This window comes from Leuresthes tenuis, unplaced genomic scaffold (assembly GCF_036924035.1).
Source record: "Leuresthes tenuis unplaced genomic scaffold, fLeuTen1.0.hap1 SCAF_7, whole genome shotgun sequence".
Classification (NCBI taxonomy): domain Eukaryota; kingdom Metazoa; phylum Chordata; class Actinopteri; order Atheriniformes; family Atherinopsidae; genus Leuresthes; species Leuresthes tenuis.
The window spans coordinates 16,987,777-17,015,141 of record NW_027325361.1 but is presented as its reverse complement, the minus strand read 5'-3'; the positions used below and the strand labels follow the sequence as shown (position 1 = coordinate 17,015,141).

At 40.3% G+C, this 27,365-nt stretch overlaps 3 protein-coding genes across 6 annotated transcripts; all 3 read left to right on the top strand.

Annotated features, from left to right (window-relative positions):
- The first annotated feature begins 704 nt into the window (after positions 1–704).
- On the top strand, positions 705–4,508 carry hsh2d (hematopoietic SH2 domain containing). Of its 2 annotated transcripts, none has more exons than XM_072389589.1 (5): positions 705–853; positions 1,484–1,573; positions 1,683–1,848; positions 2,127–2,378; positions 3,619–4,508. In XM_072389589.1, the coding sequence occupies exons 1-5, from the start codon at positions 735–737 to the stop codon at positions 4,075–4,077; spliced, it is 1,086 nt and encodes a 361-aa protein (XP_072245690.1). In that variant the 5' UTR covers positions 705–734; the 3' UTR covers positions 4,078–4,508. The 2 variants fall into 2 exon arrangements, with proteins under 2 accessions (XP_072245690.1, XP_072245691.1); XM_072389590.1 differs by having other exon boundaries at positions 768–853; positions 1,456–1,573.
- A 1,989-nt stretch (positions 4,509–6,497) lies between these two features.
- Positions 6,498–11,424, top strand: tax1bp3 (Tax1 (human T-cell leukemia virus type I) binding protein 3). Its single transcript, XM_072389577.1, has 4 exons — positions 6,498–6,732; positions 8,426–8,545; positions 9,844–9,921; positions 10,093–11,424. The coding sequence occupies exons 1-4, from the start codon at positions 6,694–6,696 to the stop codon at positions 10,240–10,242; spliced, it is 387 nt and encodes a 128-aa protein (XP_072245678.1). The 5' UTR covers positions 6,498–6,693; the 3' UTR covers positions 10,243–11,424.
- Positions 11,425–14,812: 3,388 nt separating this feature from the next.
- slc1a6 (solute carrier family 1 member 6) lies at positions 14,813–25,909 on the top strand. 3 transcript variants are annotated; one of them, XM_072389575.1, is made up of 12 exons: positions 14,813–14,979; positions 15,129–15,188; positions 20,198–20,464; positions 20,589–20,726; positions 20,945–21,152; positions 21,353–21,395; positions 21,520–21,648; positions 21,763–21,944; positions 22,148–22,381; positions 22,815–23,009; positions 23,831–23,965; positions 24,208–25,909. In XM_072389575.1, exons 3-12 carry the CDS (start codon positions 20,242–20,244, stop codon positions 24,404–24,406), a joined length of 1,686 nt encoding a protein of 561 aa, XP_072245676.1. In that variant the 5' UTR covers positions 14,813–14,979; positions 15,129–15,188; positions 20,198–20,241; the 3' UTR covers positions 24,407–25,909. The 3 variants fall into 3 exon arrangements, with proteins under 3 accessions (XP_072245676.1, XP_072245674.1, XP_072245675.1); XM_072389573.1 differs by having other exon boundaries at positions 21,760–21,944; XM_072389574.1 differs by lacking the exons at positions 14,813–14,979; positions 15,129–15,188 and adding an exon at positions 18,358–19,249 and having other exon boundaries at positions 21,760–21,944.
- The last annotated feature ends 1,456 nt before the right edge of the window (positions 25,910–27,365 follow it).

The window sequence follows — 27,365 nt, the reverse complement described above, 5'->3', positions numbered from 1 at the left end:
CTTTCTGCGGTGAGAGTCAGTTATTTAATGACTGATTAGTCAAATAGTTCACTTGAACCTCATGTTTCTTACATAATGTTGAGCACTATAGGAACACTCCATTGAAACGTGTCTGTTCCTGTAGAATCTGAATTATACATTTCTTCTTTGTCTGACCATGTAGCAAACATTTGGGCAATTTACTTTTTGGCTGTGTTACACAGCATTCTTTGTAGATACGAGTGATTTAGACTAATGCTGGCACTGGGTGGAGTTTAGTCTCTGCCCCCAGGCAGGTGTTATCAGACGGGTGAGCTCCGCAGATTCATTTTACCACGAAGCTACCAGACAAGGTGAGCAACAATTTTTGTAAAGTGTGTTTGGATTAAGCTACCTCAGAATGACTGGCTTTTATTCACAAACTGTTTTGTTGTCATTTGCGTGTTCATTCTTTAAACTGTATGAGGACTCATTTAATTTCTAAGAAAATCTCCTTTTTGTCTGGTTTAAAAGGCAAATACTGTGTATCGAGATTTGTTATCACATAAAGTTGATTAGAGGAACAATGATCACAGTACATCACAGCCATATACCTCACCTGAAACAGGAACAGTGAATTATGAAATGGAATATTTAATAAATCTGTGGTTTGTACTTTGTGTACAAATATCGTTTGTATGGAGTCAATGAGCTGTAGATAATGCATTTGCAGGTTTTTTTTTTCCAAAAGAAGGTTAAATGAACCGTTTCCCAGGATGATGGAATGGAATCGGGGACAAGACAATGCTTTCACCTGGTTTACAGAGTCCGAGCTCCAGTCTGTGATCAGGAACGATTTAATCCCAGATTGGTTTCATGGAATAATCTCCAGGAAGTAAGTTTACAAGGCCCATCACTCTCTGCCATCTGCAAAGTATTGAGTCGTCAGAATTTTACATCCAATTTCATGATTTTTTTTCTTTCCTGAAAGACAGAATGTTATACGCATGTGCTTCATTTAAGTGAACGTTTCAATCATCTTTTTTTTTATATTTGTTAAGTTTTTGCTGATTGTGGTACTATTATGGGATTTACACCCATGACCCACCGATGAATTGTTAAATTTATGGACTAGTGGGAAAATGCTGTATTAAGTTACCAAACCAAACATTTCCCCGTTGCTGCAACTTCACATTACACGCTCAAACCAATCAAAACATGAGTTCACCTTTTTGATTTTGTCTGTGTAATTGCCCCGTCGTCCAGTTCATTGTAATCCTAAGTGTTTAAAGAGAAGACAGCTGAATTTTTCTTTCTTGGTTCTTCTACTTGGTTCTGTTCTGGACCTTTCCGTTTCAGTGGGTTGTGCATGTTATTGGCTGTGAGCATGCAAAGGTCGACCTCTTTACTGTGCATATTAACATCTTAGTTTCTCACAGAAAACTAATGGCAGCTGCAGTTTAAAATATAACTAGTACATGAAAATGTGTGTGAAAGGGGCCTTTGTCTGTGGTGATTTGTGCAGAACGGCAGAGGAACTGCTCATGTCCAAGCCGCCCGGCTACTTCCTCATCAGAGTCAGCGAGAGCAGGGTTGGCTACACGCTCTCATATCGGTGAGCGTTTTGCACAATTTCAGGATCTTTGTTTCACCAACTGCATTCACATACTCAGCTCAATAGGTCAAAGTCCTCCCCAACTCATTCTTGTGCACTGACCTCTCAGTGCCGAGGACCGCTGCAGGCATTTCATGGTTGATGTACTGGAGGATGGCCAGTACATCATTGTGGGGGAGAGCAGGCGTCACCGGTTTCTGCACGACCTGGTGGACTTTCATCGTAGGACTCCCATCATGCCTTTTAATCAGGTGTTGACTGTTGCTTGTGGACAGGTGAGGGACTGAGTTCTCTATCGTATTAGCACACAGGTGGACGCATTAAAGATTTGCATTAAAGAAATATCTTTAAAGAATTAGAATTAGGTCAATTTAGCTGCACAAGTTACAATAAAGGCTTTCTACTGCTTATTTATTTATGTTATATATACTCAGAGTGGAAGCAAATGGCCAAAACCACAACATTTGCTGAATGGCACGCCACACACATCATGCAAACAGTAAATGAATCAACACCTGCTTTGTCTTTTTGTCTCTGTCTCACCCTATGTAAGTCCTCAAATGACCGTACAGACTACGCTGAGCTGCTGTTTCCTTGGAAACATCCAACATCTAACTCCAGTTCGCAGCAAAACTACTCCCCCCTTCCCAGCACAAGTCATAAAGTATCACAAGACGATGTCCGACCTGCCCTTCCGTATAGACCAAATAACTGGATGAACTCTACAGCTCCGTCTCCAAACAGCCAACCAAACAGGCTTTACCCTTGTTTGGAGGATCACATCACCTCCCCACTTCCAGCCACGGTAACAAGACTTAAAAAGACTGTTCTTCAAATACTTTGCATAGATGATTACCACATGCTTTATGATGACAGTAATTCTGAAGATTTTTCAAAGATTTAAATTAAAAAAAGAATAGAATAAAACTAAGCTGTCTCACGACGGTCTAAACCCAGCTCACGTTCCCTATTAGTGGCTCGTAGTGTCCTTTTAGAAATTTATAAAATGCTGTTTACAATTATTGTGAGTGTAAACCTGTTCAGACACAGTTGTGACAATTCTGGCCTTACATTCAAAAGAGTTTTGCACATTCAGACACTAAGCACTGTCAGCATCAACTGTTAAAGGGTGGAACCACAGTTTTTACAGTTGAATCTCTCCGTCATAAGCACGAGGGTTTTTTTTTGTGTGTGAATATGTGCGAACACAACCCAGTCTCATGGTAAAACGTGACAGCTACAAAGACTTTGCTGTGTGTGTGTTATTTTTGGTGGCACTGCACATGAAAATAACTCCATAGCAAAAATGCATTGTTCCAGCATTTCGTCAAATTGTCGTATAGTGACTGTTGCATTACATTCAACGGGTGAAAAAGTCTGCATTTGGAGGATGGTGCGACACGCACAGCTGCTAAATTGAAGAGCCTTGATTGAGTCCCATCCTGACCACTTGTGTTTTAAAATAACTTCACTTCTAAATGTTTTTTTTTGTGCATTAACACACACTGTTTCTTTGCACGTTGCTGTTCATTCGCACACATAACAAGCTCCTTGATTAAGATTAAGAGACAGTCATGGCTGCCATTAAAACAGACCCATATAACGTTTCACATCAGCGTGTAATTTTCTTGGATTACTGGCTGCTGAGTCCCAACTCCTGCATTAAATACAAAACATAACGGCACATATGACACACACACACACACACTGCACATCCTGCTGAAAACCGTTACTTAACAATTGTGCTGGGTGGCAGCAATAAAGTGATAAATAAAGCTTTCATGGGCAACATCACAACTAGAAAGGTTTTCTGCTTTGTGACAAATTCCCCGTTGTGCCAAACCAATTCAAAAGAGGAGCAATGAGTGGGTACTTGGTTGGCTGACTGATGGTGATGTCCACAGCTGTTGTGGTCTGGTTACAAAATAATTGAAAAACAACAACGCTTATTTACGATTTTTAATCGAGTGTTGCTGAGCGTTTAAGTGTAATGGGGCCCCTTTATTGTCTTACATATTTCTGTGCTTCATGTCTGTGATCTATAGCCTGTGCCAAAGACCAGGAGGAGATATGCAGCTGATAACCCTCCATCGAACCAGCCTCCTGAAGTCCCTTCTCGGAGTTTTCTGCCTCAGAGGCAGAACCAGGCTTGCATCAGAACAGTCTCTGCACCTCAAAGTGCGTCTCGAGCCATGTCCTCTATACAAACACTCTGCACCGAACTCCAGCCTTTAAAAATTCAGGAAGCGAAGATGTCAGTCGTCGCCAACCTGAAGAACCTCAAGAAGAAATTCCAAAAGAAGACAAATTCTTTGCAGGATAATGCATATGCAGAGATTAATTTGGAGACAAGTGACACAAACGAAGACACAGAGAATGAATATCAGGAGATCACAGAAGAGCAGAACTTTAGATCCCATCTTTATGACACTGATGGGAGACTGACTGATCAGGTGTTACCTCAAGAGTACATGCAACCTCCACCTTTTGCCCCAGGCGTCTGATTCACTACAGGGTCCAGAGCCTCCGTACTGACACTGATGGGAAAGACATTATGACCTGGCCAGGAAATAGTAATGAGGGGACATTAGAGCAATAAGTGTTAACCACAAATATGGAAGTATAATATGAATTATATCTGAACTGTGGCCATGGTTTATTTGTCCTCATAACATCATATTTTTGAGTCCACATCTAAACCAGCTCTTTGATCAGGTGAGAGCCATGTCGCTCTATAAGGGTGTGTGGTTATAGAGCAGCTCCAAGACCAGGAGGGGCTGGAGCCTGTCCTAGCTGCCATCAGGGGAGAGGTGGGCTGCATTCTGGACAAGTCGTCAGTCCATCACAGGGGCAACACAGAGGAGAACGAGACTAACAATCATGCACGCTCACACTCACTCCAAGGGTCAATTTAGAATCACCATGGGGACAAAATTAAATCCAGTTTGATCGAGACCCATCTGTTGAAATCAGATCAGAATCGTGTTTCTGTTCAAACTATCTTGAATTGTGGCATGGATCTGAGTTTAAAAAGCCATCTCTTTTTTTTTAAAAGTAAAAGTATCATAATACCTGAGGTATGGGATTAGTGCAGAAGAGTTGCTTGTTCTTCAGGTATTTATTATACATTCGCCTGTGTTAATGTAGCCTCCCAGTTCCTCACAGCTCCTGCTCGATGAACTCGATGACTTGTCTGCTGCCCACATTTTGTTTTTGTTTAAACCTGTAAATATGCACTATCTTTCTGAGCATATCAACGGATGAAAACCTATTTTAATTTTACAAACAAAAAGCTCCGCCACCTCACAGTTTCTCACGCATATTTAAACTTGCGGTCATGCAAATGGTAAAGTTCTGGCCACGATTCAAGTGTCTCAATTCACACATCTTGTTAGCTTGTCGCTGCAAGTCATTGATCTTATGATCATGTGCTGAAAATACAGTCATTTTTTGCTTATGAGGTGACTCGGCACAAAAGACCATGTTTTATACGGACTGATCGGTGGCCTTTGTGGCTCGCCTGAAACTATGTTACACTGCTGAATGAAACCAAAGAAGGGATTAGTGCGCACAGCCTGCACCTGGGATCTTGTCTGGTTTGGTAGACGCCAGACTCTTTTGCTCTAGTGTTGCAATGATTAGCGACTCTGTGCTATATTACAGAATAGCCGTTTCTAACCACTGATAGGACTTGGTATGTGCCATGGAGGTGCTAATACTTCCATGGTGTTTTCTTCTTCTTCTGTAAGATACTAGTTGCACTTTTATACTCAAGTGAAATGCCAAAGATACAACAAAAGCCAACAGGAGAAAGTTTTATGCAGATTATTGTAAATATCAATAGCAGCTATGGATACGGGACCTATGCTGAAAGCATTAGATGCAGATCTGTTATCAGAAAATGTAATGAGGAAGCTGGAGAGGAGAGAAAATGAGAACCAGTGAAACCTGTTTCCCAGGCAGAACCTTACAATTATATCATGTTCACTTTTATACAGCTTTTCTGCAAAGGCATTGTTTTGTTTTTATGGTAGATCTCTGCGGTCACACTCTGACAATAGTTATGTAGAAGAACAGCGAGGCATGTAGAACCATGTGACTGCAGCAACGTGTGACATTTGTACATATGGCTGAGGCATGTAATGTTGTTAAAAGACAGCTAATAAAGCAAATAAAAATGTGCTCTCTGTGTTGTTTTGCAACGCTGTGGCCGAGCCTCGACATACATTCATTTAAATGTAATGTATTATCTTGGTCAAGCCAGATCAGAGGCCTGCATACCAAACCAATAGAAAGAATGTGTTTCATTGTGAGCTACCATCTAGTGGCAGTCATCAGACCACATCAGACGCCAATAGACGCTTCATACGTCACAACACAAAATCAGATTATACACAATTTACCTTTTTACTAAAGATCATGATCTGATTGTATGTCTTTTCGTGTTGAATAACCGTTAAGACTTTAAAACTTTGTCTCACGTAAAGTTGTCAACATGCATATTAAAACTACGTCCAGTCCAGTGTGTTAATTTCCCTTCACTGGGCACTGCAGTGTTTTGGGAGCAAAGTTGGTTATGACATCATAGATACAACAATACAAATAGGCTAAAAGTTAAGAGTCCCACAGCTACATGGGGGGAAAGAACAAACGAAACAAAATCAACACATGGAGACTTATAAGCGACATCTTCCACTTCCCACTGGTATTTCAAAATCACGGCATAGTTATCAATTAATTATTTCAATTCCCTCACTGCTGTTAAACACGCATAATCATTTATCTGAACTCCCAGCCTCGTGCCTCTGACGACCAACTGTCTCTCGGAGAGTTTGATTTATAACTGCTGTCTTTACAGAGTCTCCATAGGACGACTGTCGGACGTTAAACGCCACCTTTCTGACTGCCTGGGTGAACAAATCACGCAAACCTGCTCCTGTAGGAGGCGAGCTGACGTCATCTGGGAAGCCGTTGGTTTCCAGCTCGGGATCAGCGAGTTAACTCATGTCGAGAACGGGGAAGTTGTCCCTCTACGGAAAAAAAACACCTTTTATTTTACTTTAAAAGAGACGTTCGTTTCGCGTTTGTCCGCTGTTTAGCTTAACTATAACAACTAAACAATGTCTTTCATCCCAGGTCAACCGGTGACCGCTGTTGTGGTAAGTTTGGGTGAAGCTCTTTTTCTGTTAATTGAGACTCTATTGTTTAGCTCCTCGTCCGACATTGAATCGTAACTTTACAAACCTTGTGTCAACCGATGTTACTTAATCACAAGCGTTCATCCACTAACGCGAGCCCGGTGTATTAACTGTGACATGATGTTATTTGTTTGGTGAAAGTGGGTGCAGTTTTTACAGAACAGTCAAAACGTCAGATATTACTGTTCAAATGAACCAGATTTCTCGTTAAATTACTACACGAGGGGAGATGGGTGTTGAATTGGGATATGAAACAATGTGGTTTCTGCTGGTTGAAAAACATTTTAAAAATAAGACATATCTTACGATTCTTTTAAATGGGCGTCACCCGGTAGGTGTGTGAGTCACTTTTCCTGGTCAGTAAATGCAACATTTCAGAAACACTGAGCTTTGTTTCTCGTATTGTTTTCGTCTGCCTTCCCCTCAATGAACAATGGACAGAAGAAGTAGATGTATGCGAGAAGAGAGATCAGTGGTTGGGGTTTTACCAGGCTACAGCTGTTGTGTGTGAGGAGAGCAGAGGTTAACTTCCTACCTGCATGTGAATGTGGCATTCCCAATGTATCACTGGACCTTTTGACCTTAGGACTGGAGATGACTATCACTGTTCTTAGATAGTGGCTGTTAATTCATCCTTTAGTTTATAAAACGGCAGAAAGCAGCGTTCAGTATGTTCAGGGATTCATAGAGCAGCAACTTCTCAGTTGTGGCTTATTTGCTCTCATACTGACAGCAATCTCACATCTCAGCGTTTTAATCATCCATTCGGTTCATTGTTTCAGCTCCGATTTGGGGAAGATGTCGGGTCGGTAGTTATTTGACATCTACCACAAATCTATTGTTGTTCTTCTGGCCAGGGACACTTTATTGTCAATGATCTGAAAGTCGTTTCAACCTACTGAGACTCCAGTGTAACACTTATTTTAGTCACTCTAACATATTTGTGAGGGTTGCATGTATGTAGTTCCATACTTGCATATTTATTTGTAAGCCGTGTCTAGAGTGAAGAAGACTTAGTAGTCAGTCAAGAGGGGACATGCTACAGTTTGCAAGTCCTGACTAATTGACTCGGTGAAGTCATCTTTAGACTTCATTGTATCAGCCGCCACTGAGAGACTCTCTGGTTATTCATCATCACATACACAGGCAGCCTTTGTGTTTGAGGAGTCCTACTGTCAGAGTCCTCCATCCATCTGGTGTTGTGAGCCTGCAGCTGCTTGTCACTATCAAAGGAATGACTGCATTAATGGAGTCTCCATCTGTGTGGACTTCACATTCATGTGGGAAACCTCGTCTTGGCCACATGCTGCGTCCTTTTTCTGCAGTTACTTATCTGGAAAGATATTAAACACTTAAATTAACACACTGACAGTAATTCTAGTTTTGGACTGCATTGAGAGCTAATGGTCTCGTGTTGCATGACTTCATCTAACCGAGTTTTGTTTGGCAGCAGCAGGAACAGGAGCCTGTCACTGTCTGATGTGGAGACAATAACATGACACGCTGACACACGAATTGTTCAGATTTCTTTTAACGCGACAACAAAACAAACAAACAAACAAAAATGCCAGTAAGCAAACATCCTATACCTGCTGTTTTCTGAACAGGGACGTGTGTATATCTGATTTTGGATTTATTCACCTTTGTCAAACAGCAACGAATTGAGATCCAGAAGTTGCGTCAAGGGCCCAATCTGATCCTGGGTTTCAGCATCGGAGGAGGTATAGACCAGGACCCCGGGCAGAACCCCTTTTCTGAGGACAAGACTGATAAAGTAAGACGACAAGATGAAGAAAGATATACTAACGATAATCCTGTGCTTTAGTGTTTATTTGATTCTTTTGCTTTTCTTCCCAACTTTTTTGGACAGATAAGTGATGTCTATCTTGATATTTTTAAAGCTATAAATGACTTATATGGTACTGATTGATATTTAGAGGCAGTGGCAGCCCAATTAGAAGTAAAACGTAAGAATAAACCCATCACCTAATCCCCATCAAAAAGGAAAAAAAAAAGGTAATTTCTTCCTCTTGCACCGACTGGTTTTGGTAAACAGTTATGATACTGTAGTCGGTAACGATGATCAAGTCCAAGATACATTTTTGTGATTTATCCAAAGCTAATTTCACATAGTTGAGGGCAGAACTCCAGAGGATGATGCAAAGCTACCATTTGACATGGCAAATGCAAGCTTTCCGTGTTGAATCACAGTGGTACTGGAGCACTGCTTTGGTGAGCTGTAAAGGAGGAACAGGCTTGAACACATTCGCCGTGGCTTCAGGTTTGAACGAACCAGACTCGAGCAACTGAGTCGTAGCATGAGGAGCTGCAAGTTTACACAGAGTCACGTCCTACCTGATCATTATAGAAACATTTGGAGGTAGAGGGATGGAAATTCAATTGAATGCCATGTGCTGCCATTAAACTTGTTTCAGATTAATGACAGTTTTAGACTTACGGGTTTCACCCTTCTACATGTAGGATCTTCTTTATACTCATTATATATTTACAAGCATTAAAGTAAAGCTCCCAAAGAGTTGCCAGGGTCTATGCAACCATAGATCGTAGAAAAAAATGGCCTTCAGGAAAATTACTTTATCACTTTGGAGACTGAGTGTAACGCCGTCGCAGCCAAAACACCAGATACAGAGTCGATGAATTGACTTAAACATCTCTTCTAAACGCTGTTTACGTGCACCGTGAGCGTAGCCTCTGAGTTCCCTGGAACACCACTCCCAGGATGGATTTCTTCTCACATCCGTACTTGGTAAACCTTGCTGCCTTTTGAACAGTACATCTTAATCCTGCCACAACCAATCGTGCTTTGACATAATTCATGTGGTGAAGAAGGTTTGGACAGCGATCATTTGCTGTTGTGACCCAAGGAGATGATATGTCAGATTGTTGACCCTCACAGCTGTCTCTTCATCGAGAATGGAGTGCAGGTTTACTTATTGTTATTATTATTATATTAGTTGTGTCATCTTTGTTTAACAGGACATCTGTGTGAGCTGTGATGAAATTAAATGATTTAATAATAATATAAATAAAGTGTGTTTATCTTATCCAAAGGGCATCTACGTGACCAGGGTATCACCGGGAGGACCAGCAGAAGCGGCCGACTTGAGGATAGGAGACAAAATAATGCAGGTGTGTAGGAAAAAATGAAGCGCTGCTTGTTGAACGACAGATCCACAAGATGGCAGTCTGGGCCTCTTTGAGTGTCGGGCAGGAGCTGTGCATCAGGAGCTCTGCTCAGCAAGCTCAATTGTTTTCAAAGCCCTTACAAAAGTTTGAGAAAATTCTTCTTCTCCCTCTCAGGTGAACGGTTGGGATATGACCATGGTGACTCATGACCAGGCTCGTAAAAAGCTAACAAAGAAGAACGAGGATGTGGTCCGACTACTGGTCACCAGGAAGTCGTTGGAACAAGTTGTCAAGCAATCCATGGGCAGTTACCCCAGGCCATGATCCAGTGGCTCTATCTGCACTGACTAATACAGTAGCCAAGGACTGACCACGTTCATGTACACCACAGACACTTTCAAATCCACACGACGGTTGCACCGTGGCCTTTATAACTCCACCAACACACACGCAAACAAATAAAATAATCATGCAACATTTAGGCGACATGTCGAGTCTAAATTCCCATCTGTCCTCTTTGCCCTTGTTTGTTGCACATCTGAGTGTGACTGAGTAAAAGAGGCAGATTACAGGAGAAGGTCCAAGCTAAAGTTTGAACAAGAGCAAATGCAAGACATTCACAATAATTTCTATATTTACCACGGCTTCTCTTTTTTACTTATCGGAGAACAGCTGACTGAATTAGAGATGAAAGACAGTTTATGGAACAATTCTTGAATGACTGAGTGCAGCAGCACATTATTACTGATCACTGCTCACTTAGCAGGTATTTATCAAACTACTTTGGGAGCAGTTTTAGTTTTTCTTCTTTCTTCCTCACATGCCTTTACCTGACCAAAGTGGGGCTTGATGGACTGAGTACACCAAGGAAACCGAGGTTCATTGCTGAATGTTGTATCCTTGATGAGCAGTGTGTCTCTCCTCTAATAAAGAACCAGTATTCTCTTGTCTAGATTACAGCAGCAGACGCCAAATTGAAAGCCAAGACACTGTCGACATTTAACACAGTATGTGATGTAGTGTTTGTGATTATTTTCTCCTTGTTTTGTTATTTTAAACAATGGTACAGTAAACTGCAAAAAAGTATCCGTTTACACAGTTTTTTACGCACACTGATGCGTTTTGTACTCTCTTGGTTATGGTAAATTACATTGCCGTACCTTCTAAAACACACAGCTGTAAAGCAGATTTCTGTATTGTAGATGCTGCGCTTTTTGTGACACGCTGAATGATATTCCTTTTGTTTTTCTTCTGCCATCTCATCACGATCAGATAAGAGAACAAGAACAATTCGCTGGGTTTTTTTTTTTTTTTTTTGTTAGAGAAGCACCACATTGGACTCGGCTCCATGCGGCTCGGCTCAAACTGTGAAACGCAGTAAAAAGCTGCGCGTCATAACTGACCAAAAGTCAAAACTGTATACTCTGTAAAACCAAACCAATGCAAGTGTTGTTTGATTTGTTGAAATGCAAACAGCAGCCTTAAATAAACCTTTATTAGCACAAAGTTTTCTGATTGATTTTTATTTTACGTTTTGATTGTATTGGTTTGACGCACCTGACACTTACCACCTCACCTGATGAAGAATGCACTAAAAACAGAAGAGATTATCGACTCTAGCACTATTTCTAAATATGTATATTTTTGGCTTGAATAATTCAAACGGTGACAGTTGAATGAGTTTGCTTATAATGTATCTTTGACCTTAAATGCTCCCCTTGATGTTGGTTTGAAAGATAGGTGACTTGTATGGGTTCAAATGCCCTTTTTCAGAAAAAGGGCTAATGTCATTAAACAATTCTAGGTGTTAAAGGAACATTCTGCCTAATCTATCTATAGTATCGATCTACATTAGTTAAACAGAAGGGTCATATTTCCAGTTCCTTTCATAAATCAAATAATCTGAATGACTTAAAAGACATGTTTTTGGGGGACTTCTTTCTTGTTTGGAGCCTCGGGTTGTTAGGGGAGCCCTTCAGGGTTCCCGACTCCTTGTTCGGAAGCAATGAACTCCCAGTTCACAGTATTCCTGTTCAGTGGAACGGTTAGTACAGAGAGTTACTTGTGGCATCTCTGTTTGAGTAATGTCTGATTTGACGAGAATGTTTCTTACAGTATGTTAAAAGGTTGCAAACAAATCTTCCACTTGAGCTTTTATTGAATAAGAGGATACGAACATCTCCACCCTCCCTCTTTGTAAAGCCTTGATTTATTTATTTATCTTTATCTCACAGGCCCTTCAAATAGCTTCACGTTGCCAGTTATGTAGTAATCAGCTGACATTTCAAGCAGAGAATCTATTCCCTGACCTTTCTGCATTCACCGAGGCTTTCTGATACAGAGAGCTTTCTCCACTTTGATCTCTGGACGCAGCCTCCATGATGTAGGAAAATAACAGTTTATCAGCTCTAACACCCAATTCTTTCTTTCTCGTTATACAGAGCATTTGTAACTGCTCTCAAATCAGAGCTTATTTATTGTTTCTGTTGATTGGGCCGTTAACTGCCTGTCCCCGTGTCCTTGTCCATTTGTTCCTTTGCTGTCACTTAGTATCCCACTACTGTTGTTGTTGTGCTATATCATTGACATCATAATGATTTTAAAAACAAGTGCATTTGCTGTTTGTTGTTGTTGTTTTGATCAAGTTAGTTATTGGCTGTTGATGACAGGCGGTGTCATCTAGAGGGATGTTATTCATTTTTATGCTATTTTTCTGGAGACTTAACCCACCAGATCTGAATCTGCTGTGTAATGTCTAAAGTCTTGAAATATCACCTGTCACATCATGGGAGAGGGTCGATTTAGGGCAACGCTGAGCTAAAATCCCCCTTTTGAGAAATAATTGATGAGCAAGCCATGATTGTGTGCGTGTGTGTCTGTGTGTGTGTCTGTTCCAGAGACAGAGGGAAGCACGCTCCATTCCACTTACCCGCACATCATAATGCCCTTAAACCATGTTGTAAGACAATGATGTAGTTGCACAAACATGTCAGCCAGTGCTCAGGCGCACAGTTTGCGTTTGCTCTAACCAGTACTGCAACATTAACACATTACATGTTGCTGGGTAACTAATGGACAGCTGTAACTGGGAGCTATGAGCATCTAACTTCATTATAACGTGCAGTGAGATCATTTAATCCATGCTATAAATTGTGTAGTTACTCATGATAATTTTGTCTCTACATCTCCTAAACTCACTTGTTTGATGACAAGATAACTCAGTTATGTATATTTGGCACCTATTAATTTATCCACCCACGAAACTTACAAAAATATACTTCTAAATTCACACCACATGAAATTGAACTACTAATACACAAAAGAAGAAGAAGAATCCAATTTCTACCAACTAAAATACAACACAGAGATACATTGTCCTTCTTCCTGAAATGGGGTGAATAATTACACCATTTAAGCTTGGTTCATACATGATCCATGCCTCCCACGTTATGGCAGCATATTTGTGTTTCCATGGCGATGCAATCTGCTCCCATCACTTTGGTCCTACACCAGATTGGAAGCAGAGGGAAGCCCACAGCCTCAGATCCATCCCAGAGTAAGGGATAAGAATCTGTTGGAGATGTGGTACTAAGTTGATCAGCATGAAGGGGCTCTCTGTGATTTCTTGTTGGGTTAATAAAGAGCAGAATAGTTTGATACCCTGTCGTGCTGAAGCTGACGATCATTAGGGTCAGTAACCTCATGCTGGGTGTATAGGCATTGCTCAACCCCTTTTAAACTCTGTGCAACCTCCCAGGGATCTCAGAGTTTCCAAGTATGTAAGAAAAAAAAAATGTTGGAAGGATGTGCATGAAATCAATCCCATTTCAAATAGTTTTTCAGATAAACGCAGATCATGTTGCTCCCAGTGACACTAGCAAAAAGCTGCTCTGAGGTTTGTAACACATTCTCATGACAGGATCTATTCATCAACAGCTCTAAAGAGTTAGATAACATCAGATTTTCCTCTTCGGCACTTATCTTAAACTACAACTTGCGATTTCTAAAAGACAAATTTCTCTTCTTATCTTAGCTAAACACAAACAAATTAAACTGGTCATATCACAGGGTACCAGGGGTGTTTGATTTGTATTCTTCAGTTGAAAATGACATGAACAGCACAAAAGTGATTTGAAATTTCTGGCTAAATTTGACATTTTTTCATTTCAGGTTGAACAAAAAGTCACAAAATCAAGAGTAAAACTACAATGTCTGATGTACAAATGTGCTATGAAAAATAAAGATAAACTCCTGCTGGAAAGTTATCTCCAGACCGACATTTCTCTTGAGTTTGTTTGATGTTTGACTGTAATTCAGAAAACCACTGTTTTTATTTCTGTAGCTTCCTATAGAGTTTGTATTTGTGGTATAATTTGCTCTGTGTGATAAAGTGTGTGAATATGACTGCATGTTAAATACGTGAACAACTGTGGAGCAGATTTTCTTCCTCAGTTTGCCTCCCTGCATGTAAATGCAACTTTTCTGAACGTGAGTGTGTGGGCGGGTGAGTGCAAAGCCGGGCAGCTGGATGCCAGCGGGGTTACAAATGAGTTCCCCAGAGTTCAACAATAAGCAGATGCGTGTTGTCATAGCAATAACTGCTGTGCGTTTGTTAGAAAGCGTTTGCCACCCTTTAGGTCCCAAAATCCACAATTTGAACAATAACCTCATAACCATCGAGGTAATTAAAGATGTTTTCGCAAAGAGTTGTTGTTTTTTGTTTGTCTGTGTCATTTAGCAGCCTGAATAACTATGAAATACATCAACAGAGTGGCGTATATGCACATGGGCTTCACTGGTGCTAACGGGCAGCAGGTGGGTTATCTTGATTACCATTTTCTCTCCTGAAGAATCCTTAACCTCTCCTCCTCCCACACAGACCTCCCAGGCGCTCCTCGTTGGAAGCAAAGCACAAACAGTTCCATCGCCTTGTAAAACGGGAGTCTACAGTGAGGATGATGAGGGGAGAATCTGTGCGTGGGCAACATTAGTTCATTATCGGCAGCGTGGTGGAGAGGAAGACATCCACATGACAGTGTGAGGATCATCTTGGACAGATAGGTGTGTCAGACTTTATTTAGAATTAGCCTCCAAATGTTTCTTTTTTGTTTTCCTTTTGTGGTGATGCGTGTGATTAAGATCAATTTGAGTGAAAATTGTGAGGAAGATTGTGTGTAAGTGTTGATCTTTTTTATTTGCACTGCCTTCAGGGAGGACAAGAGGAACTTATCAAGTCATGACAGCTTGAAAAGAGCAAAGGCCAAAGCAGGGTGAGTGTTTTGTCTATTATGCATCCAGTGTTAAGTGGCATACACCTTTTTGTCATAGAATAAACACATCACTCCGTGTATCTTCTGTTTCTGTCTTGAAATCACATTCTCCACAGTGTTGTCACTACAAATCAGTAGAATCATTACAAATTTAAATAAATTTTGTCTCATACCTCGATGTAGTAATACTGTGTATATAGCGAGACTGTGTGAATTAATTTTACACTCGGTTCTGTAAAATAATATAATTTCTTCTCCTGTTGCTATGCTGATCCTTGACTTAATATTTAACCTTTTGAGCGATGCCTTTCAATCCATCAGTTTTCTTTCTGTGCAGGTGTCACTTTTATTTGGCCAAATAGAATAAAAAAATTGGTGTTTCATCAGTCATTCAACACAAATGGTTGGTCGGTCACCTTGTTGACTTTGTTGTCAGAACTTTTAGACGAACCCTTCTTTGACATCTGTAAAAAGGAGCAAGGAGTGCTATTGCTGGATGAGTCCATCACATAGAAGGCTACTGCGACTGCCTTCGGCTTTGATGTCCTCGCTAAGAACATCACACACCGACATGGTCAAATTTGAAACCTGCAGCCCTACGCAGCCTTTTGAATTTTTTCTTATTAAAGCGAAGTGAAGCACAAGTACCTTTTTGATGGCTGTTTCCTGCATTTCAACGCAATGCTTCACTTCTTGTTTTCATCCAAAACTTTCTAAATTCGATTTAGGCCCTGGACATGAATTTCTCTCTTTTGTTTAAGCAGACATGAAAATAACTACATATGGGAATATAGTGCTGTGGTATTTCATCAAACTGTGATGAGAGAAGTGATTATGAGCTTTGACACTTCTCATACACACAACTTTCAGCGATAAGATTCCAGTTTCTCTCTCATCAAAGACATGCTTCTAAACTAACTGCAGTCGTTTTCTTCTGCTTTTGCTAGCAGTTTGGAAAGCATCATGCCCTGTCTTAATATACGGCATGCTACTCCCCATTTTGATAGTTGCACTTATAAGAAAGAAAAACTAAATTTTGCTGCAGGCAGTTATCACTGGTTTGTTCATTAACACACAGCCATCAGTTCTGACAGCCAATGAGGTGTGATATCAAGTATTACTGGCGGCCACACAAAATGTCTCCAGCTTCAATAGACTCAATTTGAAATATCTCTTAAAGTCACTCTGTGTAGCATTTTGATTGCTTTATTGACAGAAATGCAATTGTGTATCCATAATTATATCTAAATTGGTGTACAGTTATATGGAAAAAATGCTTACTGCTCTTCATGACCTTAAATTGAGCTGTTTGTAGCTATAGATGGTGCAGGACAAACCAACCACTAGCTCTGTAGTAGGCCTTCTGCATTTTCACTTTTCTCTATATGCTTGGAAAGGGAGGGTGAAGTAGAGGATGCTCAAGTTGCAATCTGAAGCTTTGCTGCTAGATGCTACTAAATCTTACACTCTGGCCCTTTAAGAGGTACAAAGTGAATACAATTTGCCCACTAATCATGGTGGTGCCATTACACAGACTCCCACCTTCTGATCGGTGAGCTGGCAGTCATTTTGAAAAGAGGAATAAAAATGAGTAAATAGATATTTGACCTCATGGAGAGGTCTAACAAACTAACTAACAAACAAAAAAAACAAGATGGCAAAGGCCACATTCAGGTTTTAAAATGGCAGCTCATATAATAGTGGCTGATGTCAGAGTGGCTACGTCCACCTCTTATATATGGTGTATGAGGTAATGCAGCAATTTGTGATGTAGCCACAACCCTTCAATGACATACAGCTTCAGTTATTCATCTTCAGACCAGTTAACAGAAGCAGGGGCATTTTAATATTTAGCAACATTTCAAATGATCAGACACTGCTGGGACACTTTTTTTTTTTTTTAACTGAGCAGTCACTTATTTTAAAATGAGCTTTCTCAATTTTAACAAGTCAAACTTGTTGTGCCTTGAAATTACATGACTTTTTCAGAGTTATTGTCTCAGACAGAAAGACCCTCATCACCAGCTTTGAAATATGCCAAAGTCGCTAACATTTACGAGTAAAATGAATGCAGTGATCCATCCACTTGAAAAGTTTTGGTCTGAATGTTTTCTTGCATGAAAATGTGTGTCATTTGTGCAGAAATGATATACGGGAATGACAGGTTTTTGTGGGAAGTGAAGAGGACTAGAAGTTTGAATAGATCTAACTCTCTAGCACATGTCATGAGGTGCAAAAGGCTAGCAGTACTGTGTGGATGTGTGTGTGTGTGACTGTGGAGGTGTGAGAAGGTCAGACCTTAGGAGAGGCCTTTTCATGTCTGTCTGCTTATGGGAGCGGAGCAGAGACGTTTTGTCATTGTGCCGTTCAGCTCCCGATGCTCTCTCTCTCTCACACACACACACACACACACGCGACGTCCTGACTCTGTAGAATACGTTGGTGAAACTCAAAGGTGCCTGACTTTACTCGGACTGTCTGACAGAGACTGTTAACCATGAGTGGTGAGTAATCAGTGAATTAAAGGATGAATGTTTCTGGAGAAAAATACTGCTCAGCAGAATTTTTCTCAGTGTTATTTACAAATTGGTGAGATTACTGTGGTTTATGGTCAAATTTGACATTACCTCTACTGTGCTGTAAAAATACGGCACACACTACAGCTTGAGATGTGATCTCTGTGTCCCAGTTTTAACATGGTAGTCTGGAGTGTTCTCATGTTGAGGTGTGAAATATGTTCTGCCTTGCACCAGCAGCATATCCAGCACTCCTACATTTGTGTATTAGTGGTTTCATAGTGTACTAGTTCCCGGCTATTAGTGTTAGCTATTTCTCACTGGTTTGCTCTTCATCAAAACTCCGGCTTTTATCATTGCAATGCAGTTATGAAGCACGATATGGCTCCTGTTTTTCGCCAGAATTTCCTTTGTTTTTTTCTTTTTTTTTGTGGTAAACCTGTCACGACCTACATTAACAGGGTCTGCCATATCAGATTTCAAATAATAACATTTGGGCAAAACTGTTTTCGAGCTAATGCAGATTAGATGTTAAAATATTATTTGGCTCTTTAAAAAAATGCTGAATTTAGTTTCAAACATTGGTGATAAGATACTCAGGTCTGCGGTCACTGAGCACCGTGGTTTAAGTTTTATTGTGATGTTGAACCTTTTTTTTCATAATTTACGGGACTAGTGATGGTTTGCTCCCTAATAGGCTTTAAGTAATATCATACCTAGTTGGTATTAGTGTGTTTTTGTTGTTTCTTTGAAGTGTACAGATCGATCTCACTAAAAGACAGAGCACATTTGTGGCTACAGAGAAACGATGCCATCCACCTGACCCTTAGCAGTCTGATTGGTGGTGTAGCGTACCAGCAGCTGGATCTGCAGTCATGCCTCAGTTGTTACTCAATAAAAAATGAAAAATGAAAAATTGTGGCTAACAGAACTGGAAAGCTTAAAGAATGAGAGGATTTTGCTCTGGTGAGTGAAATGAGGTCAAAAAGGATGTGCTCAGTGACATTTGAATGATCTGAAATAAAATCTCTAATTGTGTTTAACATACAGTGCAGCTAATACTTTATTGGGAGTTGTGTGGTAATTTATTCTAAATCACGCAGTAGACAAAGAGAAACAGATTAGAGGCTTTCCTTTACTTCAATTCTTTCTCTTCTGGGCTCCCAAGACAGAACATTCATGTAGCATTACATCTTAGTTATTTCAGTGTTAATGTAAAAATGAAACTCACAATGAGAACTTCATGATTTGATCCTCTTTTTCATCCAAATTTAGCAATCAGTCATGGTGAAACAAGATCACAAGTAATGTTCTAAATCCAGACATTGTGAGTACACTGCATAGATGTTGTTTGGTGCTCCAGCTACACACACACACACACACACACACACACACACAGATGAAGAAGTCAGGAGGAAGCTAGGGTGGGTAACTGCGGAGACTTCTGGGAAGTCTGTTTGCAGAGGGTGGCAGAAGTATTGTACCTACAAGGAGAAGTGAGACCAACCGCTGCATGCTACTCACACACAGTGAAAGAGAGATACGGTAAGACCACCAAAGCTCAGTAACTGAGAGTTTTACAGTTGTTTTTACAGCTCTTTTTAATTTAAACTTGCTAAAGTGTTCCCAGATGAGCTTTAGAACGACAAAGCTTTTGTTATCGTACTTGATTTAATACAACACAGGAAGTTGATCTAATTTAGGATCCAGACTTATTGCTTGCTTCTTATTGAAGGTCATGCAGTGTTGTCTACAGTTAACAAACTCTGTTTGCTTTAGCCTTATCAGGAGGAGAGGACTGACAAAACAGCCACCACATGCAGCTTTAATATATTCTGGTTTTATGAGGTTTATTGTTAACAACTCCTTCAAAATTACAGTTGACACTATTCAATATGAGATTCTAAATGAGTGCTTAAGAAGATAGATCAAATGTCAAGTACTGTCATTATGTGTTGTCAAACAGAGGAGGGTTTAACAAAGAAATTAGATGTTTGTTTAGCTGCTGATGAATAATGATCTACTATGTGTTTGTTGATGCAACAGAGGAGTTGAGCTAACAGTATTCAATGTTTATTTATTCCTGTTTAGTATTTCACTTTGTCAGTAAAGTGTTTTTGTCTAGAGTCAGTTCTTGAATATTAAAAATAGCCACCAAAAAAGGTTTTTGAAAGAAACAAAAAGGGTGAGAAATGCTTACATTTGAAAGGCTGGAACTGGTAGATTTCAACATTATTATTTTCTGATGACTGAGCCAATGTTTTCTAGACAAAGTAGTTTCCTTTTTTATTTTAGAAATAAAATTTAATTTAATGAAAGAAGAAAAACACACCTTCTGTTTCAAATTATCTCCAATCATTGTGTCACAGCTGGGTTTGATTTTGATTTGCAATGCCAAACGGGTGCTTAACTGTTCCCTTCCACCCACCTCTATTTTACATTAATGAGAATGATACGATGAGACACTTTATTTCCCCTTAATCATCTTTCTAGTTTCCCATGAGACCTGCCTCCTCGACCAGGTGCTGGAGCTTATTATGAGTGAGAAGCCCCCCAACAGTGCAAGTCTTTTCCTGAACGAGGACGTGGACAAACCACCCCTGCCAGACAGAGGAGACCTGAGGAGGCGCCTACGCAGGGCCATGGAGAGGAGAGCCAGCAGCGTGAAGGAGAGGATTAGCTCCATCAGCAGGGAGAGCCTCACACGTTTCCTCAAGAGGAACCTGTTTGTTTTGTTCACCGTCGCCGCCGTTGCTTTGGGTGAGCAGAGGGGAAAACCTTTCAGAAGTTGTTTAGTTGCAAGCTTGTCTCGACGGTCAGTTGAGTCCAATTTGACAAATCTTTTTTATTTCGTGTGCGTGCATGTGAAATGATGCTTATCCAGGTGTAATCCTGGGCTTTGCTCTGCGCCCCTACAACCTGTCCCTGAGGGAGATCAAGTACTTCGCCTTTCCTGGGGAGCTCCTGATGAGAATGCTGAAGATGCTGGTGCTGCCTCTCATTGTCTCCAGTCTGGTCACAGGTTGGCTTTTACCACGTTCTTTGTTTTGTAATCTGTTGCAACTCCCTTTTCTCCATTGCTGTCCCCTTTATGGATTATGCTGATATCAATAATAACATACTTGCAGTTTATTAAGAAATTCTGATGTAGTTTCTTCAGCATTTATCACTCAGGTGTTTCTGAAATGTAAACGTGTAGCAAACAGACTGAGATCTGAAAAGTCATGTTCTCTGTCTCAGGTGTTTCCTCTTTGGACAGCAAAGCATCGGGTAAGATGGGCATGCGCGCCGTGGTCTACTACACGGTCACCACCCTCATTGCAGTGTTTATCGGCATTGTGATTGTCATGATTATCCGGCCCGGGAAAGGCAGCAGGGACAGTCCCATGGCCAAGAGTGGGAATATTGAACCAATTCAGGCTACGGATGCTTTTCTGGATCTCATCAGGTAAGACCTCAGAAACTACAGAATGCATATTTCCCCAAAGTTTTAAACTGTTTTCTCAGTGGCTTTATATCCTTGTAAGGACAATAACACAAAGACAAATAGTAAACACGACCCCTTGGGAGATTATAATGTGGTTATAGATCAACATAGTATAGAGAACATGAGTTGTGACTTATTTGTCATTGTATCTTTATATCCAGGAACATGTTTCCACCCAATCTGATAGAGGCTTGCTTCATGCAGGTGAGATTTATTTGTTCCTCCCAGTTCCCAGAAAAAAAATACTACACCACATATTCCATCCTTTACCACCAAATCTAACTCAATCATGCAGGCTTGTGAATAAAAAACATTTTATTTCTTGCAGTATAAAACCACGTACAAGAAGATTGTCCACACAAGGAACGTGACAGTGACTCTGAATCTCACCGACGCTTCCAACACGACAGAGTCTGACCTGAGCATGAACTTTACCCGGGTGCTTCACACCGTACAGGTGGGTGAAGTGAAGTTTTCTCGCGACGTGCTGAATTCTCTGTGCTACATTTGGAAAACAATAAACAAAAACAAAAAAATATATATATTCAGTTTGCTTTTTCTGCCACAGGAGACGGTGGAGGAGACTGTTCCTATGTCTGGCTCCTCTGGTGGAGTAAACGCTTTGGGTCTGGTGGTCTTCTCCTTGTGCTTTGGTTTGGTCATTGGCGGTATGAAGCAGCAGGGTCAGGCTCTTAGAGACTTCTTTGACTGTTTGAATGAAGCCATCATGAGGCTGGTGGCCATCATCATCTGGTCAGTATAAACACATGAACAGCTCCTCGTGTCCAATGTGTTTTGGCAGGTCGCTGTTCTTTACAGCAGTTAAATATTACTGACACAGTCCTTTGATGGTTTTCCTAAACTATAATTTAAAAGATGTTCTAAAATTTTTAACCTGTGTGTGCTCCGTTTCATCTTGCTAAATACTCATTCATCTGAGTCGTCTCCCCTTCAAGGTACGCTCCAGTGGGCATCCTGTTCCTGATTGCAGGGAAAATAGTAGAGATGAAGAATCTGGCAGAAGTGGGCAGTCAGTTGGGGATGTACACCGTGTCAGTCATTGTAGGCCTCCTCATTCACGGACTCTTTGTCCTGCCGCTGCTCTACTTCCTGGTGACCAGAAGGAACCCTTACATCTTTATAGGTGGCCTCCTGCAGGCGCTCATCACAGCTCTAGGAACATCCTCCAGGTGAGTTTCATGTTTCTCAACGCTCGTCTTTTATCTTTTGCCATCCCCTCACCCCATCCAGTCAACCCAGATGACCAGCGCCCCTGAGTCTGCTTAAGATGGAGGTTTGATCCTGATGAAAGGGAAATTTTCTCTCCTCTTGTGCATAAAGTACTTGCTTCAAGGAGTTTTTATTGTGCTGAAAAGTCTTTTCTTTCTATGCAAAGTGCCCTGAGAATGAAATAAAAATGTAATGAAAATGACATGAAAATGTAATCCCGTGTTAGGGATTACATTTTTAGGGAAAGAGGGCACCTTTTTAAAAAGTTGATATTGTATTTCTCTTTTATGTGCAGTACTGGCCGGTGTTGTGACTGCAAATCAAACATACCTGTGCAAATGAACCAGTTCATGTGCTTATGACTCACTGAAATGTGTCCCTTTTTGTGTCCAGCTCTGCTACTCTTCCCATCACCTTCCGTTGTCTTGAGGAAAACAACCATGTGGATAAACGAGTGACACGTTTTGTCCTTCCTGTTGGAGCCACCATCAACATGGATGGCACCGCCCTCTACGAGGCTGTGGCAGCCATCTTTATTGCTCAAGTCAATGACATGGACCTGAACTTTGGGCAGATTCTCACCATCAGGTGACTGATTTTCGACTAACAACTAATACAGCTGAACATGTTGAAAGTATTTCTTGTGATACAGTCACACCAATAATTAGTGGGGACCGAACACTACCCAATCATGTCATGTCATGTCAGAATATAGTGAAAACTTGTATTAAACCATGGTGTCTTAAGTTATACACTCTTATCACTTTGGTGTTCTTGGCTAAATATCATGTAATACCAAGTAATTAGAATTAATTCAGTATTGAAACTGTTATATGGACAATTTTATACTATAATGAAAAATTGTAAATATTCCAAAACTCATATTTTCACTTAGCTCTATAACATCCACAGCTCAAAACTTGCCACAAATCTAGCTCGATGCAGCTGTAGAGCTGCAAAAAAACAACACTTTTTCAGGTAGTGTGGACAGGTTTATTCAAAGCAACTGAACGTGGAGTTCAGTATCTTGCCCAATAACACTTTGACTTGTGGAATGGGGGTAGTTTTAATGGGGGTGACTAGTAACTTATTCTACCACCTGATCTGCCTCCATCCCAGCTTGTAAATTCCACATTATACTTTTTATGGGAATCAGTGTTACTAATCAGTGTCTCTGAAGATGTAGATTTGACTTTAAGGTTTTCTATGTGTGTGTGAACACTTCAACGTTTCTGATAAGCTTTTTCAACCATGGATAATAATAGCATTTTACAAATACAGTGGCGTAATAATTCCTTGTGTGGATTCAGCGCTCTACCAATCCCACCAGGAGTACGCATGTGCAGTTTGTTTGTTTTTCTTTATTAAATGTCTTCACTCTCCTCTCCATCCTCCCACCGCCCACTCAGTATCACAGCAACTGCTGCCAGCATTGGAGCAGCAGGCATCCCTCAGGCTGGCCTGGTTACCATGGTGATCGTATTGACATCAGTGGGACTGCCCACAGAGGACATAACACTGATCATCGCTGTGGATTGGTTCTTGTGAGTTCCCTCTAAATGTCAGCTTGATGGGGATTGGTCTGGGTTTGTGCCGGCCTAAATGTCATTGTAAAGCATCAGAGAACACTCAGGTCACACAACTACAAAGGTTATTGTTGCATAATGCAGAGTGCCAGATGAGAACGCCTGCAAACGGTTTTATACACTGATATTTTTTTGTGTCAGTGGTCTTTTTCACCTGTGTTTTTAGTCTCTTTGACTCTTGTCTCTCTTTGCCACTGCAGAGACCGTTTGCGCACCACCACCAACGTGCTGGGCGACTCGCTCGGGGCCGGCATCGTGGAGCATCTGTCCCGTCGAGAGCTGCAGAATCAAGACGCTGAAGTGCGCAACTCTGTGATTGAGGAGAACGAGAAGCCCTACCAGCTTATCTGCCAGGACAATGACTTAATAAACCACCTTAACAGTGAGACCACGATGTGAAGACAAGGGCTTCAACTGCTAGGACACACACCAAAAGCTTTTTAGCTAAAGGGTTGGCACTATGGTCCTGGAGAAAACTTTTTGTTTTTTTTATGTTCAACTGAGCCAATGGGTTCTTTGTTGCCATATCTTTCCCCCTTAAGTACAGAAGGATCTCTGGAAAACAGCACAAAGCTTGTCCTGAGATGTAGAGATGACAGGAACTCAACTATACAGGTTGTTAAATAACAGTTAAACTCGCACCAAGTCCCAATTATTTATTCAACATCAACCTATTTTCTTTTGTCAAATGCTCAGTAGTCAAACTGAAGTCAAACTCCTCAACCTCACCAGAGTTTGAATAATTCATACAGCTTGTGATCCAGAATCAATGCTTGAAAACAGTGTTATTCCAACTAAGTACCGTGAGTCAAAAAGAAAACTCAAACCAACTTATTCCTCAGAAAATCAGCCCGTTAGGCTCATTGTTTAGCAGGATTTACATTCACATAATTTCCTTTGCCGACACTCTTACTGTCATTTTCATCCTGACGGCCTCTAACAGGATTTGGTTATGGAGTTTCTACGAAGCAACTCAAAAAAAAAAAAAAAACGAGCTCAGCAGGATGTAAATAGGTCAGTGTCAGTGTTCTTTTGTTCCTGTTTTTAAATTTGTGTAATTCAAATGTTCTTACACAGTTCTTATTTAGACTTTGAATGTTCTTGACTGTTAAACACTGGAAAATGGTGAAAAGGAAACTGCTTTTGAGACTGATGTGTTTTTAGTGACTTCGTAGAATTCTATCACGCAGTGCTTTATTATCAATATTTGTGTGGCTCTTGTATTTATTTGGTGCTATGACTATTTAAACAATGGGCACAGAACTGTACTGCTACACACTAATGTCACAGAAATGGCTGCAATAATAGCGAAATTGTTAATTTTCTCTATAGTGTACTTTTTTTAGTACATATTGTCTTGTTTTTTTGACTAAAATGTTTCATCATTTTTTGTTTCATGGTTTCTTCTGGATTTTTTCAAATTTTATATCACAAATTAACAACTCTACGATACTGAAAACTCTCCAAAAGCATTTCGTTATTGTGTTTTGATAGTTAGTGAACCTTTCCACTTAACTAAATGTGTATATTGTGTATTTTTACTTCTATCAACTAAAGAGGCAACTTGATTTTATGTTTACTGAAACTTGGAAGTTTATTCTTTTGATAATTTCTTTATCGTTTCATGGAACAGTGCTGTGAGGAAAGTTTGTGAACGCTTGAATTTGAATCTACCGTCGTTTTATCTAGTGCTGTGCATAATAATGGATAGGATAGATATATTTAGCTCTTTATTTAAAGCTTATCTGTCTTTGTGCCATTTCAATGTTTATTAAGAAGTTCGACTTAGTTTTGCTGCTTGATACTATTTTAGTGTAAATGGTATTTTCTATTGAAGAGCAGGTCAATATTTCAATGGACGGCTTTTAAAAAATGTGACAAATAAATGTCTCAGGAATTGAACCGTGATTCTCATTATTGTGATTGTGGCTACCCCTTGTGGAGGATATTCTGTCCAGAAGCGGTTAGGTGCTCTGCTAAAGACAAACAAACAGAATTAAGTGTAGATGTATAATAGTAATGCCATGAGTCCTTCTACTCCTGGTTTGACAACAATAAATCACTATGAAGGCAACCTTTGTGCGACCATCTGAATGTCAGGAAAATCTGTTGCTATTGTGCTTATTACATGACCTCAGTCTCATTACTTTAAAACCAAGCCAACCCACAGTCACTGAGGAACACCAGCAAATTCAGATCTTTATTTTCTTTAATCACATAGAAGATACTGAATGTATTTACATGACTCAAGCTCTCTTTGGACACCAAACCGACAATTGCCGTAGATGCTTGGGGCTCCAAAGGCTTTCTTCCACTAAATTTGCACTTCTTTACCTGTTCTGTCCTTTGAATATATATTCATAATTTAATATTTACACACGGATGTTACTTCTCACGGAATAAAGACTAAGCTCAAGAACAAAACATAAATTAGATGCTGATGTTTGCCATGTATGCTCATCATCATTACAGTGACTACTGTCAACCATTGCCAATTCTACAGTTATAAACCTTGGTAAAATGCCCTCTATCCGGTTAAAACTCCCTGTGTCTCAATCAGAAAATGTGAAAACATCACACTGTGGTGCACGTTGGGACTGGAGCGCCATCCTGTAAGGAACGCTTTTGGCTCATCTGCGTCTGCCTGCTATTGTTGCCTGATTAGCATTTGCTTATTTCCTTTATCTAAAGAGTTGATCAAATCGGTCAGATCTGGTGGATAGGAGACAGGAAAAGAGAAAGACAATATTTCTCACAGAGAGAATTCGATTCCTGGTGCCAGTCAAGGGGGAAAAAAATACATAAAACCTATTATGTTTTTTTTCTACAAATGTGTCTGGATACATTATGAGGCAAAACTGTGTTTAGGAGTTATGAAATTCCTACAAACTTCTTTAATAAAAGTACATTTTCATTATTTTCAGATTCCGTTGAATCAGTCATGACAAAACTCAATCATAAAATGCCGTGTGTCATACTTTATGGTTTTAATACAGACTTGTGGAAAATGTAAGCTGGGGATTCAGAATGATCTTTCCTGGTTTTTGACCTTGGCTCGATATGTTCGCTCTCTTTATGCGACATTGTGGCGAAAACGTTAGTTTCACAGAGCTTAAACACCAAAAAATGACAATTTCATAATTATATGTTAAATATAAAGTAAACCTGATCTTTTGATATAAACCATCAAGCAAATATTTTATTCAGAACAGAACACAGAAAACATCAGTGAGACATTTTACAACTTTAGTTGTGACAGGGACATGTTTACCACTGTGTAGCATCTCCCCTTCTTTTACAACAGTTGGTAACCATCTGGTAACTAAGAGGACCAGTTACTGGATCTTTGGGAGAGGAA

Bases quoted from the DNA above. Each gene is read 5' to 3' on its own strand.
- hsh2d (XM_072389589.1), top strand. From the start codon at position 735: ATGATGGAATGGAATCGGGGACAAGACAATGCTTTCACCTGGTTTACA. The intron at 1,849-2,126 runs GTGAGGGACTGA...ACCCTATGTAAG, and splicing joins TGACTGTTGCTTGTGGACAG to TCCTCAAATGACCGTACAGA. The intron at 2,379-3,618 runs GTAACAAGACTT...TGTGATCTATAG, and splicing joins CCTCCCCACTTCCAGCCACG to CCTGTGCCAAAGACCAGGAG.
- tax1bp3 (XM_072389577.1), top strand. From the start codon at position 6,694: ATGTCTTTCATCCCAGGTCAACCGGTGACCGCTGTTGTG. The intron at 6,733-8,425 runs GTAAGTTTGGGT...TTTGTCAAACAG, and splicing joins AACCGGTGACCGCTGTTGTG to CAACGAATTGAGATCCAGAA. The intron at 8,546-9,843 runs GTAAGACGACAA...TCTTATCCAAAG, and splicing joins CTGAGGACAAGACTGATAAA to GGCATCTACGTGACCAGGGT.
- slc1a6 (XM_072389573.1), top strand. From the start codon at position 20,242: ATGAGTGAGAAGCCCCCCAACAGTGCAAGTCTTTTCCTGAACGAGGAC. The intron at 20,727-20,944 runs GTTGGCTTTTAC...TCTCTGTCTCAG, and splicing joins TGTCTCCAGTCTGGTCACAG to GTGTTTCCTCTTTGGACAGC. The intron at 23,010-23,830 runs GTGACTGATTTT...CCGCCCACTCAG, and splicing joins GGGCAGATTCTCACCATCAG to TATCACAGCAACTGCTGCCA.